This window comes from Panulirus ornatus, chromosome 55 (genome assembly GCF_036320965.1).
Source record: "Panulirus ornatus isolate Po-2019 chromosome 55, ASM3632096v1, whole genome shotgun sequence".
NCBI classification, from domain to species: Eukaryota; Metazoa; Arthropoda; class Malacostraca; order Decapoda; family Palinuridae; genus Panulirus; species Panulirus ornatus.
Genome location: NC_092278.1, coordinates 26,967,962 through 26,987,895, shown reverse-complemented (window position 1 = coordinate 26,987,895; position 19,934 = coordinate 26,967,962). Strand labels below are relative to the sequence as shown.

General features: G+C 42.2%; 1 protein-coding gene across 6 annotated transcripts in view; it reads left to right on the top strand.

Annotated features, from left to right (window-relative positions):
* TBC1D23 (TBC1 domain family member 23) overlaps nt 1–19,934 on the top strand; it is a 138,031-nt gene that overhangs the window by 107,235 nt on the left and 10,862 nt on the right. For all 6 annotated transcript variants that reach the window (XM_071693296.1, XM_071693295.1, XM_071693298.1 and 3 more), the window contains 2 exons: nt 4,349–4,466; nt 17,155–17,352. In XM_071693296.1, coding sequence (XP_071549397.1) covers nt 4,349–4,466; nt 17,155–17,352 — 316 coding nt within the window. The remainder of the gene's footprint in view (nt 1–4,348; nt 4,467–17,154; nt 17,353–19,934) is intronic.

Sequence of the window (19,934 nt, the reverse complement as noted above, 5' to 3'; positions counted from 1 at the left end):
GATGTGAGAAGGAGATAGAGTGAGTATTTTGAAGGTTTGTTGAGTGTGTTTGATGAAATAGTGGCAGATATGGGGTGTTTTGGTCGAGGTGGTATGCAAAGAGAGAGGGTAAGGGAAAATGATTTGGTAAACAGAGAAGAGGTAGTAAAAGCTTTGTGGAAGATGAAAGCCGGCAAGGCAGCGGGTTTGGATGGTATTGCAGTGGAATTTATTAAAAAAGGGGATGACTGTATTGTTGACTGGTTGGTAAGGTTATTTAATGTATGTATGATTCATGATGAGGTGTCTGAGGATTGGCAGAATGCTTGCATAGTGTGATTGTACAAAGGCAATTGATTGAGAGGGTGAAGGCATGTACAGAGCATCAGATTGGGGAAGAGCAGTGTGGTTTCAGAAGTGGTAGAGGATGTGTGGATCAGGTGTTTGCTTTCAAGAATGTATGTGAGAAATACTTAGAAAAGCAAATGGATTTGTATGTAGCTTTTATGGATCTGGAGAAGGCATATGATAGAGTTGATAGAGATGCTCTGTGGAAGGTATTAAGAATATACGGTGTGGGAGGCAAGTTGTTAGCAGCAGTGAAAAGTTTTTATTGAGGATGTAAGGCATGTGTACGTGTAGGAAGAGAGGAAAGTGATTGGTTCTCAGTGAATGTAGGTTTGCGGCAGGGGTGTGTGATGTTTCCATGGTTGTTTAATTTGTTTATGGATGGGATTGTTAGGGAGATGAATGCAAGAGTTTTGGAAAGAGGGGCAAGTATGCAGTCTGTTGTGGATGAGAGAGCTTGGGAAGTGAGTCAGTTGTTGTTCGCTGATGATACAGTGCTGGTGGCTGATTCATGTGAGAAACTGCAGAAGCTGGGGATTGAATTTGGTAAAGTGTGTGAAAGAAGAAAGTTAAGAGTAAGTGTGAATAAGAGCAAGGTTATTAGGTACAGTAGGGTTGAGGGTCAAGTCAATTGGGAGGTAAGTTTGAATGGAGAAAAACAGGAGGAAGTGAAGTGTTTTAGATATCTGGGAGTGAATCTGGCAGCGGATGGAACCATGGAAGCAGAAGTGAATCATAGGGTGGGGGAGGTGGCGAAAATTCTGGGAGCCTTGAAGAATGTGTGGAAATCGAGAACATTATCACGGAAAGCAAAAATGGGTATGTTTGAAGGAATAGTGGTTCCAACAATATTGTATGGTTGTGAGGTGTCAGCTCTGGATAGAGTTGTGTGGAGGAGGGTGGATGTGCTGGAAGTGAGATGTTTGAGGACAATATGTGGTGTGAGGTGGTTTGATCAAGTAAGTAATGTAAGGGTTAGAGAGATGTGTGGTAATGAAAAGAGTGTGGTTGAGAGAGCAGAAGAGGGTGTTTTGAAATGGTTTGGTCACATGGAGAGAATGAGTGAGGAAAGATTGACCAAGAGGATATATGTGTCAGAGGTGGAGGGAACGAGGAGAAGTGGGAGACCAAATTGGAGGTGGAAAGATGGAGTGAAAAATATTTTGAGTTATCGGGACCTGAACATGCAGGAGGGAGAAAGGCGGGCAAGGAATAGAGCGAATTGGAACGATGTGGTATACCGGGGTCAGCGTGCTGTCAATGGATTGAACCAGGGCATGTGAAGCGTCTGAAGTAAACCATGGAAAGTTGTGTGGGGCCTGGATGTGGAAAGGGAGCAGTGGTTTCGGTGCATTATTACATGACAGCTAGAGACTGAGTGTGAACGAATGGGGCCTTTTTTGCCTTTTCCTAGCGCTACCTCGCACACATGAGGGGGGAGGGGGTTGTTATTCCATGTGTGGCGAGGTGGCGATGGGAATGAATAAAGGCAGACAGTATGAATTATGTACAAGTGTATATATGTATATGTCTGTGTGTGTATATATATATGTATACATTGAGATATATAGGTATGTATATTTGCGTGTGTGGACGTGTATGTTTATACATGTGTATGTGGGTGGGTTGGGCCATTCTTTCGTTTGTTTCCTTGCGCTTCCTTGCTAACGCAGGAGACGGTGACAAAGCAAAATAATAGATAAATAAATAGTTGATGTTAATATGATGATAACATTGCTTAAGAAAGAGATAACCAATGTCATTCAATTCTTCATTATCTTATATATTGAAAATGCTGTTTTATTGAATGGAAAGACTTTGCAGTACTGTTTCTTGCATTGAGAATCATAAGCCATTAGTGTTTTCTTTCATTTTCATTAATACTCACACATCCATTGAATTGAATTTACTTTGTCTTTTTTTTATGTAATGTTTATCTGGACGTAAACAAAACCATTCACATAGAATAATTATTCATGTTATTCCTGGGGGTAGGGGAAAAAGAATGCTACCCTTATATCTCCTATCTATCATAGAAGGCAAGTAGAAGTGATAGGAGAAGGGTAATGCAAATTCTCTTCTTTTGCATTTCAACATATAAAAGTAGGGACAAAAAGAAAGCCTGGCCATCTGTTCTTGATGCTGCCTCTGTGGAGCGGTAAAGGCAAGTAGGTATTAAAAAGATATAGTATTTCTTTAGACATGTATATGCTCCATCTGTCCCCTGTTATGCTACAATATCATTCCCATCTTTCTGATCAACTATATGTCTTTCATGGTGCAAGTATCATTGGTGATCTTTTCTTGTACATGAGTCATGTATGGCTCACCTCTCAAGAATTTTGTTGAATCTTTTTGTTGTTGTTCTCAACATTTCCAAAGCACTTGACTGCGTGGCATAGGTCTTTTCCTTTTTAAATTTCTTCCCTTTGGCTTCTATTCTCTGTTGCATAGCATCCTTTGTTGCTGATCCATTGATTAAGCAAATTACTCCTCATGTTGGCATTGTTATCCCCTAGGGGTCTGTCCTACTCTTTCTTCTCTTTGTAAATGATCTATTCAACTGCTAACCTTATTCTATCTTTTGGAATGGGGAAACAGTAAACTGGTTGAATTCAGTCAAGCTAAAATGCAATTTTACATACATCTCTTATCTAAATGTCATTTGATTTCCTCATCAATCTTATAGCACTTCAATTCAGCTGAGCAATAACATAATCATGTTGGGCATAACATATCCTCCACTCTATCCTGAAAACCCCACATAATCATTCTCAAAGTCTTGGGGTCTTGTATAGGTGCTGTAATTATTTTTCTTAGCAGATATTTTTCATCTGTATGGTTCTCGTTCACTCTAGTGCTGAGTACTGCTCATCCACCTCTTTGTTAGCCAGGATGGATTCAAAAGCCTTTTGTTTCATTACTTCTCCGGTTGTTTCATCTCTTTAACCATCCCCTTCTGTCTGCTTTGATGCTACTACCCTCTCCCTGTTTTGTAGGTATTGTATTGGCCACTTCTCTCTTGAGCTGTTTTTGTATATGCCTGCTATCAGTGCTTGGACCCATGACTCATTTCTGGCTGCTACTTCCCATAGATTCTGTGGGAAAACTTTCAACATTAAGATAAAGCTTCTTTCTTGATGCAGCAAAATTGTGGAATTCCTTTCATCTTTCAATCTTCCTTTAACCTATCTCCCTTTAAGAGTCAAATCAGCAAATACATGAGATGCTGTGATTGAATATTTCATTCCTTGTCTCATATTTTTTTTCATCTCTCTTAAGATACCCATGATAGGGCATATTTTGCTTGTGCCATGCACATGATTGGAGTGTATTTTGCCCATACCATGCCCATAATTGGAGCATGTTTTACCTGTGTCATATCCATGATTTAGGCATATTTTGCCCATGGCAGGCCTATAATTCAGGCATATTATGCATGTGCCATGTCCATGATTGGGGCATATTTTGCCCCTGCCATGCTTATCACTGTTAAGAAAATAATGCAAGCAGAATTTTCCCCTAGCACTTTAGCCTGTGTGCATTTGTAGACATTACGGCATCAGTATAAGCATGACTTTTCAGCTGTTTCTTTCCATATCATTCTGCTAACCTGTGTTTTCTCTTATTTTTATCATTACCCATGTATTTACTTTATCATACATACATTTTATGATAGCTTGAGCCTTTCTTTAAGCCCAATATAGTCCAGGATCAAAGGAATGATTTTTCTGGAAAGCAATGAACAGTAGCAGAAAATTTTGCCACCTATACCCAGAAAAGATGATACATATGTTTCAAGTTCTTTTCTTGTGCTAAATTTTTTCTAGTTATATTGGATCTTAGTTTATCCACTCCTTTGATTTGAATGGACTTGACAAATTCCACCCAGCAGCTTGCTTCCCTACAAGCCATTTTGATATCCCTCATTTGTGCACATTAAAGTGTGATGCACCACTTCCACTTGTTAAATTTACCAAACCTGTTACTTATAACTTTACTCTCTTGTTATTTGGTATAGGTAGCAGAGAAAATGATCGATTTGAAGTGGTCAGGTTATCACAGTGGCTCAAGAAACCTGATGTTGTATCATCATTCTCTTGTCACCAAGTCAAAGAAAATGGGTATATGTACAAGTGGTAAGTAGCACGACAGCATCTCAGGTAAAGGAATGATTGCATGATTTTGTGACCTTCTGGAAAATTAGATATACCTTATGAAACTTTATGGGGACCTGTCATAAGTAATTGTTTTTTTCATCAGTGTTTTTGTTGCAAGATTCAAAATAAAAGCATGACTAGATAAATTAAAGTTACTATATTGCTTATACTTTTTCTTGTAAGTCATATCATCTATTTAGTCAATTTAGAGTGACTTACACCCTCAGAATATTGAAGGACTAAAGTATATGTAAATCTCTTTAGAATGTTATTTTGGAGACCCACAGTAAATGTGAAAAAAATGGTGCACAGTGATGAAGCTGTTAGGTGAAGGAATAGATGGCATTGTTCATTAGCTTGTTATCCACCCAGTGGGAAAAGAACTTAGTTAACGATAACAGATATGTATATGTTATATGTAATCGCTGTTTCCCGCGTCAGCCAGGAAACAGACAAAGAATGGCCCATCCACTTATATACACATATATATACATAAATCTCCACATACGCACACATACATACATATACATATCAACATATACATGCTTATACATACACATACACAGACATTGCATACATACACATGTACATATTCATGCTTGCCTTCATCCATTCCTGTCACTACCCCACCCCACAGGAAAACATCATCACTATCCCCTGTTTCAGTGAGGCAGTGCCAGGAATACTGACAAAAATGCCTCATTCATTCACACTCAGTCTCTAGCTGTCATGTGTAATGCACCAAAACCACAGCTCCCTATCCACATCTAGGCCCCACAGTACTCTCCATGATTTACCCCATACTTTTCACATGCCCTGGCTCAGTCCATTGACAGCACATCGACCCCAGTATACCACATCATTCCAATTCACTTTATTCCTTGCACGCCTCTCACCCTCTTGTATGTTCAGGCCCTGATCGTTCAAAATCTTTTTCACTTCATCCTTCCACCTCCAATTTGGTCTCCTGCTTCTCCTTCTTCCCTGTACCTCTGACGCACATATCCTCTCTGTAAACCTTCCCTCACTTATTCTCTCCATATGTCCAAAACCATTTCAACCTACCCTCTTCTGCTCTCTCAACCGCACTCTTTTTATTACCACACATCTATCTTACCCTTTCATTACTCAATCAAACCACCTTACACCACATATTGTCCTCAAACATTTCATTTCCAACACAGCCATCCTCCTCCGTAAAACCCTATCCATAGTCCATGCATAGTCCATGCAACCATATAACCTTGTTAGAACTACTATTCCTTTAAACTTACCCAATTTTGCTCTCCAAGATAAGGTTCTCTCCTTCAACGCATTCTTCACCGTTCCCAGAACCTTCACCCCTTTCCCCACCCTGTGACTCCCTTCCACTTCCATGGTTCCATCCGCTGCTAAGTCCACTCCCAGATATCTAAAACACTTCAATCCCTCCAATTTTTCTCCATTCAAACTTACCTCCCAAATAACTTGTCCCTCAACCCTACTAAACCTATTAACCTTGCTCTTATTCACATTTACTCTCAACTTTCTCCTTTCACACACTTTTCCAAACTCACTCACCAACTTCTGCAGTTTCCCACATCAGCAAGGTAGCACCAGGAAACAGATGAAGAAAGACCCATCCATTTGGCAGCGGATGGAACCATGGAAGTGAAAGTGAGTCACAGGGTTGGGAGGGGGGCAAAGGTTCTGGGAGCATTGAAGAATGTGTGGAATGCGAGAACGTTATCCTGGAGATCAAAATAGGTATGTTTGAAAGGAATATTGGTTCCAACAATGTTATGTGGTTGTGAGCCATGGGCTATAGATAGGGTTGTATGAAGGAGGGCAGATGTGTTGAAAATGAGATTTTTGAGGACATGTTGTGTGAGGTGGTTTGATCGAGTAAGTAATGAAAGAGTAGGAGAGATGTGTGGTAATAAAAAGAGTGTGGTTGAGAGAGCAGAGGAGGGTTGTTGAAGTGCTTTGGTCACGTGGAGAGAATGAGTGAGGAAAGATTGATATAGAGGATATATGTGTCAGAGGTGGAGGGAACAAGAAGTGGGAGACCAAATTGGAGGTGGAAAGATACAGTGAAAAAAGATTTTGAGCGATTGGGGCCTGAACATACAGGAGAGTGAAAGGCGTGCAAGGAATAGAGTGATTTGGAACAATGTGGTATGCTGGGGTCGACATGCTGTCAATGTATTGAACCAGGGCATGTGCAGCATCTGGAGTAAGCCATGGAAAGTTTTGTGGGGGCCTGCATGTGGAAAGGGAGCAGTGGTTCCGGTGTATTACACATCACACCTAGAGTGTGAATGAATGTGGCCTTTGCTGTCTTTTCCTGGTGCTACCTCGTGTGTACAACGGGGGAGGGGGGTCCCATTTCATGTGTGGTGGTTTCGTGGCAGGAATGTATGAAGGCAGCATGTATGAATATGTACATATGTATATGTCTGTGTATGTATACGTTGAAATGTTATTTTTATTATTATTTTGCTTTGTCGCTGTCTCCCACGTTAGCAAGGTAGCGCAAGGAAACAGATGAAAGAATGGCCCAACCCACCCACATACACTTGTATATACATACACGTCCACACACACAAATATACATACCTATACATCTCAATGTACACATATATATACACACACAGACATATACATATATACACATATACACAGTTCATACTGTCTGCCTTTATTTATTCCCATCGCCACCTCGCCACACATGGAATAACAACCCCCTCCCCCCTCATGTGTGCAAGGTAACGCTCAGTCACCAGCTTCTGCAGTTTCTCACATGAATCAGCCACCAGCGCTGTATCATCAGCGAACAACAACTGACTCACTTCCCAAGCTCTCTCATCCCCAACAGACTTCATACTTGCCCCTCTTTCCAAAACTCTTGCATTTACCTCTCTAACAACCCCATCCATAAACAAATTAAACAACCATGGAGACATCACACACCCCTGCCGCAAACCTACATTCACTGAGAACCAATCACTTTCCTCTCTTCCTACACGTACACATGCCTTACATCCTCGATAAAAACTTTTCACTGCTTCTAACAACTCTCCTCCCACACCATATATTCTTAATACCTTCCACAGAGCATCTCTATCAACTCTATCATATGCCTTCTCCAGATCCATAAATGCTACATACAAATCCATTTGCTTTTCTAAGTATTTCTCACATACATTCTTCAAAGCAAACACCTGATCCACACATCCTCTACCACTTCTGAAACCACACTGCTCTTCCCCAATCTGATGCTCTGTACATGCCTTCACCCTCTCAATCAATACCCTCCCATATAATTTACCAGGAATACTCAACAAACTTATACCTCTGTAATTTGAGCACTCACTCTTATCCCCTTTGCCTTTGTACAATGGCACTATGCACGCATTCCGCCAATCCTCAGGCACCTCACCATGAGTCATACATACATTAAATAACCTTACCAACCAGTCAACAATACAGTCACCCCCTTTTTTAATAAATTCCACTGTATGTATATATATATATATTTTTTTTTTTTTTTTTTTTTTTTTTTTATACTTTGTCGCCGTCTCCCGCGTTTGCGAGGTAGCGCAAGGAAACAGACGAAAGAAATGGCCCAACCCCCCCCCATACACATGTACATACACACGTCCACACACGCAAATATACATACCTACACAGCTTTCCATGGTTTACCCCAGACGCTTCACATGCCTTGCTTCAATCCACTGACAGCACGTCAACCCCTGTATACCACATGACTCCAATTCACTCTATTTCTTGCCCTCCTTTCACCCTCCTGCATGTTCAGGCCCCGATCACACAAAATCTTTTTCACTCCATCTTTCCACCTCCAATTTGGTCTCCCTCTTCTCCTCGTTCCCTCCACCTCCGACACATATATCCTCTTGGTCAATCTCTCCTCACTCATTCTCTCCATGTGCCCAAACCATTTCAAAACACCCTCTTCTGCTCTCTCAACCACGCTCTTTTTATTTCCACACATCTCTCTTACCCTTACGTTACTTACTCGATCAAACCACCTCACACCACACATTGTCCTCAAACATCTCATTTCCAGCACATCCATCCTCCTGCGCACATCTCTATCCATAGCCCACGCCTCGCAACCATACAACATTGTTGGAACCACTATTCCCTCAAACATACCCATTTTTGCTTTCCGAGATAGTGTTCTCGACTTCCACACATTTTTCAAGGCTCCCAAAATTTTCGCCCCCTCCCCCACCCTATGATCCACTTCCGCTTCCATGGTTCCATCCGCTGACAGATCCACTCCCAGATATCTAAAACACTTCACTTCCTCCAGTTTTTCTCCATTCAAACTCACCTCCCAATTGACTTGACCCTCACCCCTACTGTACCTAATAACCTTGCTCTTATTCACATTTACTCTCAACTTTCTTCTTCCACACACTTTACCAAACTCAGTCACCAGCTTCTGCAGTTTCTCACATGAATCAGCCACCAGCGCTGTATCATCAGCGAACAACAACTGACTCACTTCCCAAGCTCTCTCATCCCCAACAGACTTCATACTTGCCCCTCTTTCCAGGACTCTTGCATTTACCTCCCTTACAACCCCATCCATAAACAAATTAAACAACCATGGAGACATCACACACCCCTGCCGCAAACCTACATTCACTGAGAACCAATCACTTTCCTCTCTTCCTACACGTACACATGCCTTACATCCTCGATAAAAACTTTTCACTGCTTCTAACAACTTGCCTCCCACACCATATATTCTTAATACCTTCCACAGAGCATCTCTATCAACTCTATCATATGCCTTCTCCAGATCCATAAATGCTACATACAAATCCATTTGCTTTTCTAAGTATTTCTCACATACATTCTTCAAAGCAAACACCTGATCCACACATCCTCTACCACTTCTGAAACCGCACTGCTCTTCCCCAATCTGATGCTCTGTACATGCCTTCACCCTCTCAATCAATACCCTCCCATATAATTTACCAGGAATACTCAACAAACTTATACCTCTGTAATTTGAGCACTCACTCTTATCCCCTTTGCCTTTGTACAATGGCACTATGCACGCATTCCGCCAATCCTCAGGCACCTCACCATGAGTCATACATACATTAAATAACCTTACCAACCAGTCAACAATACAGTCACCCCCTTTCTTAATAAATTCCACTGCAATACCATCCAAACCTGCTGCCTTGCCGGCTTTCATCTTCCGCAAAGCTTTTACTACCTCTTCTCTGTTTACCAAATCATTTTCCCTAACCCTCTCACTTTGCACACCACCTCGACCAAAACACCCTATATCTGCCACTCTGTCATCAGACACATTCAACAAACCTTCAAAATACTCATTCCATCTCCTTCTCACATCACCGCTACTTGTTATCACCTCCCCATTTACGCCCTTCACTGAAGTTCCCATTTGCTCCCTTGTCTTACGCACCCTATTTACCTCCTTCCAGAACATCTTTTTATTTTCCCTAAAATTTACTGATAGTCTCTCACCCCAACTCTCATTTGCCCTTTTTTTCACCTCTTGCACCTTTCTCTTGACCTCCTGTCTCTTTCTTTTATACTTCTCCCACTCAATTGCATTTTTTCCCTGCAAAAATCGTCCAAATGCCTCTCTCTTCTCTTTCACTAATACTCTTACTTCTTCATCCCACCACTCACTACCCTTTCTAAACAGCCCACCTCCCACTCTTCTCATGCCACAAGCATCTTTTGCGCAATCCATCACTGATTCCCTAAATACATCCCATTCCTCCCCCACTCCCCTTACTTCCATTGTTCTCACCTTTTTCCATTCTGTACACAGTCTCTCCTGGTACTTCCCCACACAGGTCTCCTTCCCAAGCTCACTTACTCTCACCACCTTCTTCACCCCAACATTCACTCCTCTTTTCTGAAAACCCATACTAATCTTCACCTTAGCCTCCACAAGATAATGATCAGACATCCCTCCAGTTGCACCTCTCAGCACATTAACATCCAAAAGTCTCTCTTTCGCACGCCTGTCAATTAACACGTAATCCAATAACGCTCTCTGGCCATCTCTCCTACTTACATAAGTATACTTATGTATATCTCGCTTTTTAAACCAGGTATTCCCAATCATCAGTCCTTTTTCAGCACATAAATCTACAAGCTCTTCACCATTTCCATTTACAACACTGAACACCCCATGCATACCAATTATTCCCTCAACTGCCACATTACTCACCTTTGCATTCAAATCACCCATCACTATAACCCGGTCTCGTGCATCAAAACCGCTAACACACTCATTTAGCTGCTCCCAAAATATATAAATTCCACTGTATGTATATATATATATATTATCCCTGGGGATAGGGGTGAAAGAATACTTCCCACGCATTCCTCACGTGTAGTAGAAGGCGACTAGAGGGGACGGGAGCGGGGGCCAGAAATCCTCCCCTCCTTGTATTTTTAACTTTCTAAAAAAATGGGAAACAGAAGGAGTCACGTGGGGAGTGCTCATACTCCTCGTAGACTCAGGTTGGGGTGTCTAAATGTGTGTGGATGTAACCAAGATATGAAAAAAGGAGAGATAGGTAGTATGTTTGAGGAAAGGAACCTGGATGTGTTGGCTCTGAGTGAAACGAAGCTCAAGGGTAAAGGGGAAGAGTGGTTTGGGAATGTCTTGGGAGTAAAGTCAGGGGTTAGTGAGAGGACAAGAGCAAGGGAAGGAGTAGCAGTACTCCTGAAACAGGAGTTGTGGGAGTATGTGATAGAATGTAAGAAAGTAAATTCTCGATTAATATGGGTAAAACTGAAAGTTGATGGAGAGAGATGGGTGATTATTGGTGCATATGCACCTGGGCATGAGAAGAAAGATCATGAGAGGCAAGTGTTTTGGGAGCAGCTGAATGAGTGTGTTAGTGGTTTTGATGCACGCGACCGGATTATAGTGATGGGTGATTTGAATGCAAAGGTGAGTAATGTGTCAGTTGAGGGAATAATTGGTATACATGGGGTGTTCAGTGTTGTAAATGGAAATGGAGAAGAGCTTGTAGATTTATGTGCTGAAAAAGGACTGGTGATTGGGAATACCTGGTTTAAAAAGCGAGATATACATAAGTATACGTATGTAAGTAGGAGAGATGGCCAGAGAGCATTATTGGATTACATGTTAATTGACAGGCGCGTGAAAGAGAGACTTTTGGATGTAAATGTGCTGAGAGGTGCAACTGGAGGGATGTCTGATCATTATCTTGTGGAGGCTAAGGTGAAGATTTGTATGGGTTTTCAGAAAAGAAGAGTGAATGTTGGGGTGAAGAGGGTGGTGAGAGTAAGTGAGCTTGGGAAGGGGACTTGTGTGAGGAAGTACCAGGAGAGACTGAGTACAGAATGGAAAAAGGTGAGAACAATGGAAGTAAGGGGAGTGGGGGAGGAATGGGATGTATTTAGGGAATCAGTGATGGATTGCGCAAAAGATGCTTGTGGCATGAGAAGCGTTGGAGGTGGGTTGATTAGAAAGGGTAGAGAGTGGTGGGATGAAGAAGTAAGATTATTAGTGAAAGAGAAGAGAGAGGCATTTGGACGATTTTTGCAGGAAAAAAATGCAGTTGAGTGGGAGATGTATAACAGAAAGAGACAGGAGGTCAAGAGAAAGGTGCAAGAGGTGAAAAAAAGGGCAAATGAGAGTTGGGGTGAGAGAGTATCATTAAGTTTTAGGGAGAATAAAAAACTGGAGGAAGTGAAGTGTTTTAGATATCTGGGAGTGGATCTGGCAGCGGATGGAACCATGGAAGTGGAAGTGGATCATAGGGTGGGGGAGGGGGCAAAAATTCTGGGAGCCTTGAAGAATGTGTGGAAGTCGAGAACATTATCTCGGAAAGCAAAAATGGGTATGTTTGAAGGAATAGTGGTTCCAACAATGTTGTATGGTTGCGAGGCATGGGCTATGGATAGAGTTGTGCGCAGGAGGATGGATGTGCTGGAAATGAGATGTTTGAGGACAATGTGTGGTGTGAGGTGGTTTGATCGAGTAAGTAACGTAAGGGTAAGAGAGATGTGTGGAAATAAAAAGAGCGTGGTTGAGAGAGCAGAAGAGGGTGTTTTGAAATGGTTTGGGCACATGGAGAGAATGAGTGAGGAAAGATTGACCAAGAGGATATATGTGTCGGAGGTGGAGGGAACGAGGAGAAGAGGGAGACAAAATTGGAGGTGGAAAGATGGAGTGAAAAAGATTTTGTGTGATCGGGGCCTGAACATGCAGGAGGGTGAAAGGAGGGCAAGGAATAGAGTGAATTGGAGCGATGTGGTATACCGGGGTTGACGTGCTGTCAGTGGATTGAATCAAGGCATGTGAAGCGTCTGGGGTAAACCATGGAAAGCTGTGTAAGTATGTATATTTGCGTGTGTGGACGTATGTATATACATGTGTATGGGGGTGGGTTGGGCCATTTCTTTCGTCTGTTTCCTTGCGCTACCTCGCAAACGCGAGAGACAGCGGCAAAAAAAAAAAAAAAAAGTTCTGGAAGGAGGTAAATAAAGTGCGTAAGACAAGGGAGCAAATGGGAACTTCAGTGAAGGGCGCAAATGGGGAGGTGATAACAAGTAGTGGTGATGTGAGAAGGAGATGGAGTGAGTATTTTGAAGGTTTGTTGAATGTGTTTGATGATAGAGTGGCAGATATAGGGTATCTTGGTCGAGGTGGTGTGTAAAGTGAGAGGGTGAGAGAAAATGATTTGGTAAACAGAGAAGAGGTAGTAAAAGCTTTGCAGAAGATGGAAGCCGGCAAGGCAGCAGGTTTGGATGGTATTGCAGTGGAAATTTTAAAAAAAAGGGGGTGACTGTATTGTTGACTGGTTGGTAAGTTTATTTAATGTATGTATGACTCATGGTGAGGTGCCTGAGGATTAGCAGAATGCGTGCATAGTGCCATTGTACAAAGGCAAAGGGGATAAGAGTGAGTGCTCAAATTACAGAGGTATAAGTTTGTTGAGTATTCCTTGTAAATTATATGGGAGGGTATTTATTGAGAGGGTGAAGGCATGTATAGAGCATCAGATTGGGGAAGAGCAGTGTGGTTTCAGAAGTGGTAGAGGATGTGTGGATCAGGTGTTTGCTTTGAAGAATGTATGTGAGAAATACTTAGAAAAGCAAATGGATTTGTATGTAGCATTTATGGATCTGGAGAAGGCATATGATAGAGTTGATAGAGATGCTCTGTGGAAGGTATTAAGAATATATGGTGTGGGAGGCAAGTTGTTAGAAGCAGTGAAAAGTTTTTATCGAGGATGTAAGGCATGTGTACGTGTAGGAAGAGAGGAAAGTGATTGGTTCTCAGTGAGTGTAGGTTTGCAGCAGGGGTGTGTGATGTCTCCATGGTTGTTTAATTTGTTTATGGATGGGGTTGTTAGGGAGGTGAATGCAAGAGTTTTGGAAAGAGGGGTAAGTATGCAGTCTGTTGTGGATGAGAGAGCTTGGGAAGTGAGTCAGTTGTTTTTCGCTGATGATGCAGTGCTGGTGGCTGATTCATGTGAGAAACTGCAGAAGCTGGTGACTGAGTGTGGTAAAGTGTGTGAAAGAAGAAAGTTAAGAGTAAGTGTGAATAAGAGCAAGGTTATTAGGTACAGTAGGGTTGAGGGTCAAGTCATTTGGGAGGTAAGTTTGAATGGAGAAAAACAGGAGGAAGTAAAGTGTTTTAGGTATCTGGGAGTGAATCTGGTAGCGGATGGAACCATGGAAGCGGAAGTAAATCATAGGGTGGGGGAGGGGGCGAAAATCCTGGGAGCCTTGAAGAATGTTTGGAAGTCAGGGAACATTATCTCGGAAAGCAAAAATGGGAATGTTTGAAGTAATAGTGGTTCCAACAATGTTGTATGGCTGCGAGGCATGGGCTATGGATAGAGATGTGCGCAGGAGGGTGGATGTGCTGCAAGTGAGATGTTTGAGGACAATAAGTGGTGTGAGGTCGTTTGATTGAGTAAGTAATAAGTAAGTAATAAGTAAGAGAGATGTGTGGAAATAAAAAGAGCATGGTTGAGAGAGCAGAAGACGGTGTTTTGAAATGGTTTGGTCACATGGAGAGAATGAGTGAGGAAAGATTGACAAAGATGATATATTTGTCGGAGGTGGAGGGAGCGAGAAGTGGGAGACCAAATTGGAGGTGGAAAGATGGAGTGAAAAAGATTTTGAGTGATCGGGGCCTGAACGTGCAGGAGGGTGAAAGGTGGGCAAGGAATAGAGTGAATTGGATCGATGTGGTATACCTAGGGTCGACATGCTGTCAATGGATTGAATCAGGGCATGTGAAGCGCCTGGGGTAAACCATGGAAAGTTGTGTGGGGCCTGGATGTGGAAAGGGAGCTATGGTTTCAGGCATTATTGCATGACATTTGGAGACTGAGTGTGAACGAATGGGGCCTTTGTTGTCTTTTCCTGGCGCTGCCTCGCACACATGAGGGGGGAGGGGGATGTTATTCCGTGTGTGGCAGGGTGGCGATGGGGGTGAGTAGGGGCAGACAGTGTGAAATGTGTGCATGTGTGTATATGTGTTTGTCTGTGTGTGTATATATGTGTGTACGTTGGGATGTTTGGGTGTGTATGTTTGCGTGTGTGGACGTGTGTATGTGTGCATGTGTGTGGGGATGGGTTGGGCCATTTCTTTCGTCTGTTTCCTTGCACTACCTCGCAGGCGCGGGAGACAGCGACAAAGCAAAAAAAAAAAAAAATACGTATGTGTATATATATCTCACTGGTGGGGGGATGCTGATTCATGTGTGGCAACAGGAATGGATGAAGGGAGCAAGTATGGGTATGTACATGTGTATATATATGTGCATTATTACATGACAGCTAGAGACTGAGTGTGAACGAATGGGACCTTTGTTGTCTTTTCCTAGCGCTACCCTGCACACATGAGGGGGTTAGGCCTTTCCTTGTCTGTTTCCTTGCGCTACCTCGCTGACATGGGAGATGGCGATTAAGTATGATAAATGAATATAGAAATATATATATTAAATAATGGTAAAGATATGCACTTACATAGAATGAAAATAGCCCTTCACAAAGAGAGGATTCAAACCATTGCCACTTTTGGCAGCAGCCAGAGCATATATCCAATTAGTTACTAGTATCCATAATAGAAGACTGGTTATTTGTTCACGTTATCGAATGTCTTTCATCCTACATACATATGCAATGAGACTTCTATGGGGTGGTTCCCATTGGACACACAGTAACCAGTAGTAATGTTGCGTCACTTTTTCTCCACCAACACTGAGCTGTATGAACATGAAGTAGTGCTTGAAATATGCTCTTATATAGAATTCACTTTACCCACCATCGAGGTCTTGTAGCCTATGTAATAGAAATATTCAGTTACTTGTGATCAAATAGCCAGCTCTCTCCTGTAGACACCAGTGGCTGAGTAATGTGTGGCCCAACAGCCATCACAAGTTCAGATCATCTTCCTGTTGAGGTTGATGTAAGTTCTATGTAAGCACACATTTCAAGCACTATTTCAGTTTTGTATATCTCTGTGTTGACAGGGAGAGATCAGTAGAATATTACTTCTGGTCACTGTATTTATGATGAGTACCATCCTACAGAGATCTCATTGTTTGTGCATGTATGATGGATGACCTTTGAAAACAGATACCGGTGGCAGAGTGGATAAGTGGACCCAACTGTCAACACAAGCGGCATGGATTCAGATCCTCTCTGTAGAGGGTAATATGTTTTATGTAAGTGCAACATTTCAAGCACCATTTCATATTATTAGACCTCTATTTTGACAGAGATAGATCAGTTAAAGATTTCTGCTGGTTTCTGTTTGTGACAGGAACTGGTCTGTAGAGGTCTCATCACATCTGCATGTAGAAAGAAAGATATTCAATTACTTGTGATAGAACAGCCATTTCTCTGTTATTGATAACTGTGGTTGAGTGGATAAGCACCCCCCAACAGCCACCACAACTGGCAGAACTCAGAATTTTCTCATTCTGGAGGGTAATGTATGATATGTACATTTAAATGCCGATCTGTTTATTCTCCAGAATTACTTCCAGAGAGTGTTAGTCTTTGAAATAAGCTTCTGTAGGGACCAAGATACTCTTGTCAGACATATTAAGAACACAGTATTGACAGGTTGGTCAAGGAAAGCGTGGAAAACTCAGTACTCTTATGGCAATTCTCTCCACCTGCTACTCAAGTCATCATATGATGACTTCTGCCTTTAGAGGGTTAGATATGATGTTTATACATGATTGTAGAATAATGCCACATGATTGCATAGTGTAAAAGTACAGTGTATCATCCCAGATGTGGATACTGTGATTGCCAAATCCTCTGTAATTTGGGCTCTGAAAGACTGCCAGTATTTACATTTTGTCTGGAGAACAGGAGAAAAACACTGCTATTCCAGGTTGTGAACATTTATTTTTAGTGGTTTAATTAAATGCCCATGATTTTTACTCACCAAACTGAAATATATCCTAAACCCAAACAGAGTAGTCCAAGTTTGGGAGAATATAGTCCAGGTTTTGGTGGATGTAGGCTTTTCTCCCAAAACCTAAAATGCTTTATTAACCTAACTCCCTGGTACATCAGCTGCCCCAGGTTTGGGAGGTTACACTGTAGCATATTTTTATTCACTAAAAAAATTTTTTTTTTGTCAACTCAGCCATCTCTTGTTGATGGACACCCTCCTTTTCGTCATCCGTGAATCTGAGATCAAGGAAGGAGAGGGCCATGTGACAGCTCGAAGAACTCTAGCTTCAATTGTCAAAATCACATCAAAGAAGCGACATCCAGATCTCATCACCTTCAAGTATGGTACAACTTCGCCAGATGGAGAAGTTACAATAACTGATATGGACAGGTGAGTATTGAATAGTTAGGGAAAGAGCAACAATCTCAAAGAACGGTGGCACTCTGTGGTAAAAAGATGAAAACTTAAGATGAAGGGAGGAAATATTTATATGAAAGCACTTCAGATAGATATTGTTGAAAGATGTCAGCTTTGTGTATAATGTTTAAGACCAGCTATGATATATATATTTCAGAAAAGAAGAGTGAATGTTGGGGTGAAGAGGGTGGTGAGAGTAAGTGAGCTTGGGAAGGAGATTTGTGTGAGGAAGTACCAGGAGAGACTGAGTACAGAATGGAAAAAGGTGAGAACAATGGAAGTAAGGGGAGTGGGGGAGGAATGGGATGTATTTAGGGAATCAGTGATGGATTGCACGAAAGATGCTTGTGGCATGAGAAAAGTGGGAGGTGGGTTGATTAGAAAGGGTAGTGAGTGGTGGGATGAAGAAGTAAGATTATTAGTGAAAGAGAAGAGAGAGGCATTTGGACGATTTTTGCAGGGAAAAAATGCAGTTGAGTGGGAGATGTATAAAAGAAAGAGACAGGAGGTCAAGAGAAAGGTGCAAGAGGTGAAAAAGAGGGCAAATGAGAGTTGGGGTGAGAGAGTATCATTAAATTTTAGGGAGAATAAAAAGATGTTGTGGAAGGAGGTAAATAAAGTGCGTAAGACAAGGGAGCAAATGGGAACTTCAGTGAAGGGTGCAAATGGGGAGGTGATAACAAGTAGTGGTGATGTGAGAAGGAGATGGAGTGAGTATTTTGAAGGTTTGTTGAATGTGTTTGATGATAGAGTGGCAGATATAGGGTGTTTTGGTCGAGGTGGTGTGCAGAGTGAGAGGGTTAGGGAAAATGATTTGGTAAACAGAGAAGAGGTAGTAAAAGCTTTGCGGAAGATGAAAGCCGGCAAGGCAGCAGGTTTGGATGGTATTGCAGTGGAATTTATTAAAAAAGGGGGTGACTGTATTGTTGACTGGTTGGTAAGGTTATTTAATGTATGTATGACTCATGGTGAGGTGCCTGAGGATTGGCGGAATGCGTGCATAGTGCCATTGTACAAAGGCAAAGGGGATAAGAGTGAGTGCTCAAATTACAGAGGTATAAGTTTGTTGAGTATTCCTGGTAAATTATATGGGAGGGTATTGATTGAGAGGGTGAAGGCATGTACAGAGCATCAGATTGGGGAAGAGCAGTGTGGTTTCAGAAGTGGTAGAGGATGTGTGGATCAGGTGTTTGCTTTGAAGAATGTATGTGAGAAATACTTAGAAAAGCAAATGGATTTGTATGTAGCATTTATGGATCTGGAGAAGGCATATGATAGAGTTGATAGAGATGCTCTGTGGAAGGTATTAAGAATATATGGTGTGGGAGGAAAGTTGTTAGAAGCAGTGAAAAGTTTTTATCGAGGATGTAAGGCATGTGTACGTGTAGGAAGAGAGGAAAGTGATTGGTTCTCAGTGAATGTAGGTTTGCGGCAGGGGTGTGTGATGTCTCCATGGTTGTTTAATTTGTTTATGGATGGGGTTGTTAGGGAGGTGAATGCAAGAGTTTTGGAAAGAGGGGCAAGTATGAAGTCTGTTGGGGATGAGAGAGCTTGGGAAGTGAGTCAGTTGTTGTTCGCTGATGATACAGCGCTGGTGGCTGATTCATGTGAGAAACTGCAGAAGCTGGTGACTGAGTTTGGTAAAGTGTGTGGAAGAAGAAAGTTAAGAGTAAATGTGAATAAGAGCAAGGTTATTAGGTACAGTAGGGTTGAGGGTCAAGTCAATTGGGAGGTGAGTTTGAATGGAGAAAAACTGGAGGAAGTGAAGTGTTTTAGATATCTGGGAGTGGATCTGGCAGCGGATGGAACCATGGAAGCGGAAGTGGATCATAGGGTGGGGGAGGGGGCGAAAATTCTGGGGGCCTTGAAGAATGTGTGGAAGTCGAGAACATTATCTCGGAAAGCAAAAATGGGTATGTTTGAAGGAATAGTGGTTCCAACAATGTTGTATGGTTGCGAGGCTTGGGCTATGGATAGAGTTGTGCGCAGGAGGATGGATGTGCTGGAAATGAGATGTTTGAGGACAATGTGTGGTGTGAGGTGGTTTGATCGAGTGAGTAACGTAAGGGTAAGAGAGATGTGTGGAAATAAAAAGAGCGTGGTTGAGAGAGCAAAAGAGGGTGTTTTGAAGTGGTTTGGGCACATGGAGAGAATGAGTGAGGAAAGATTGACCAAGAGGATATATGTGTCGGAGGTGGAGGGAACGAGGAGAAGAGGGAGACCAAATTGGAGGTGGAAAGATGGAGTGAAAAAGATTTTGTGTGATCGGGGCCTGAACATGCAGGAGGGTGAAAGGAGGGCAAGGAATAGAGTGAATTGGAGCGATGTGGTATACCGGGGTTGACCTGCTGTCAGTGGATTGAATCAAGGCATGTGAAGCGTCTGGGGTAAACCATGGAAAGCTGTGTAGGTATGTATATTTGCGTGTGTGGACGTATGTATATACATGTGTATGGGGGGGGGTTGGGCCATTTCTTTCGTCTGTTTCCTTGCGCTACCTCGCAAACGCGGGAGACAGCAGGAAAAAAAAAAAAAAAAGTTTGTTGAGTATTCCT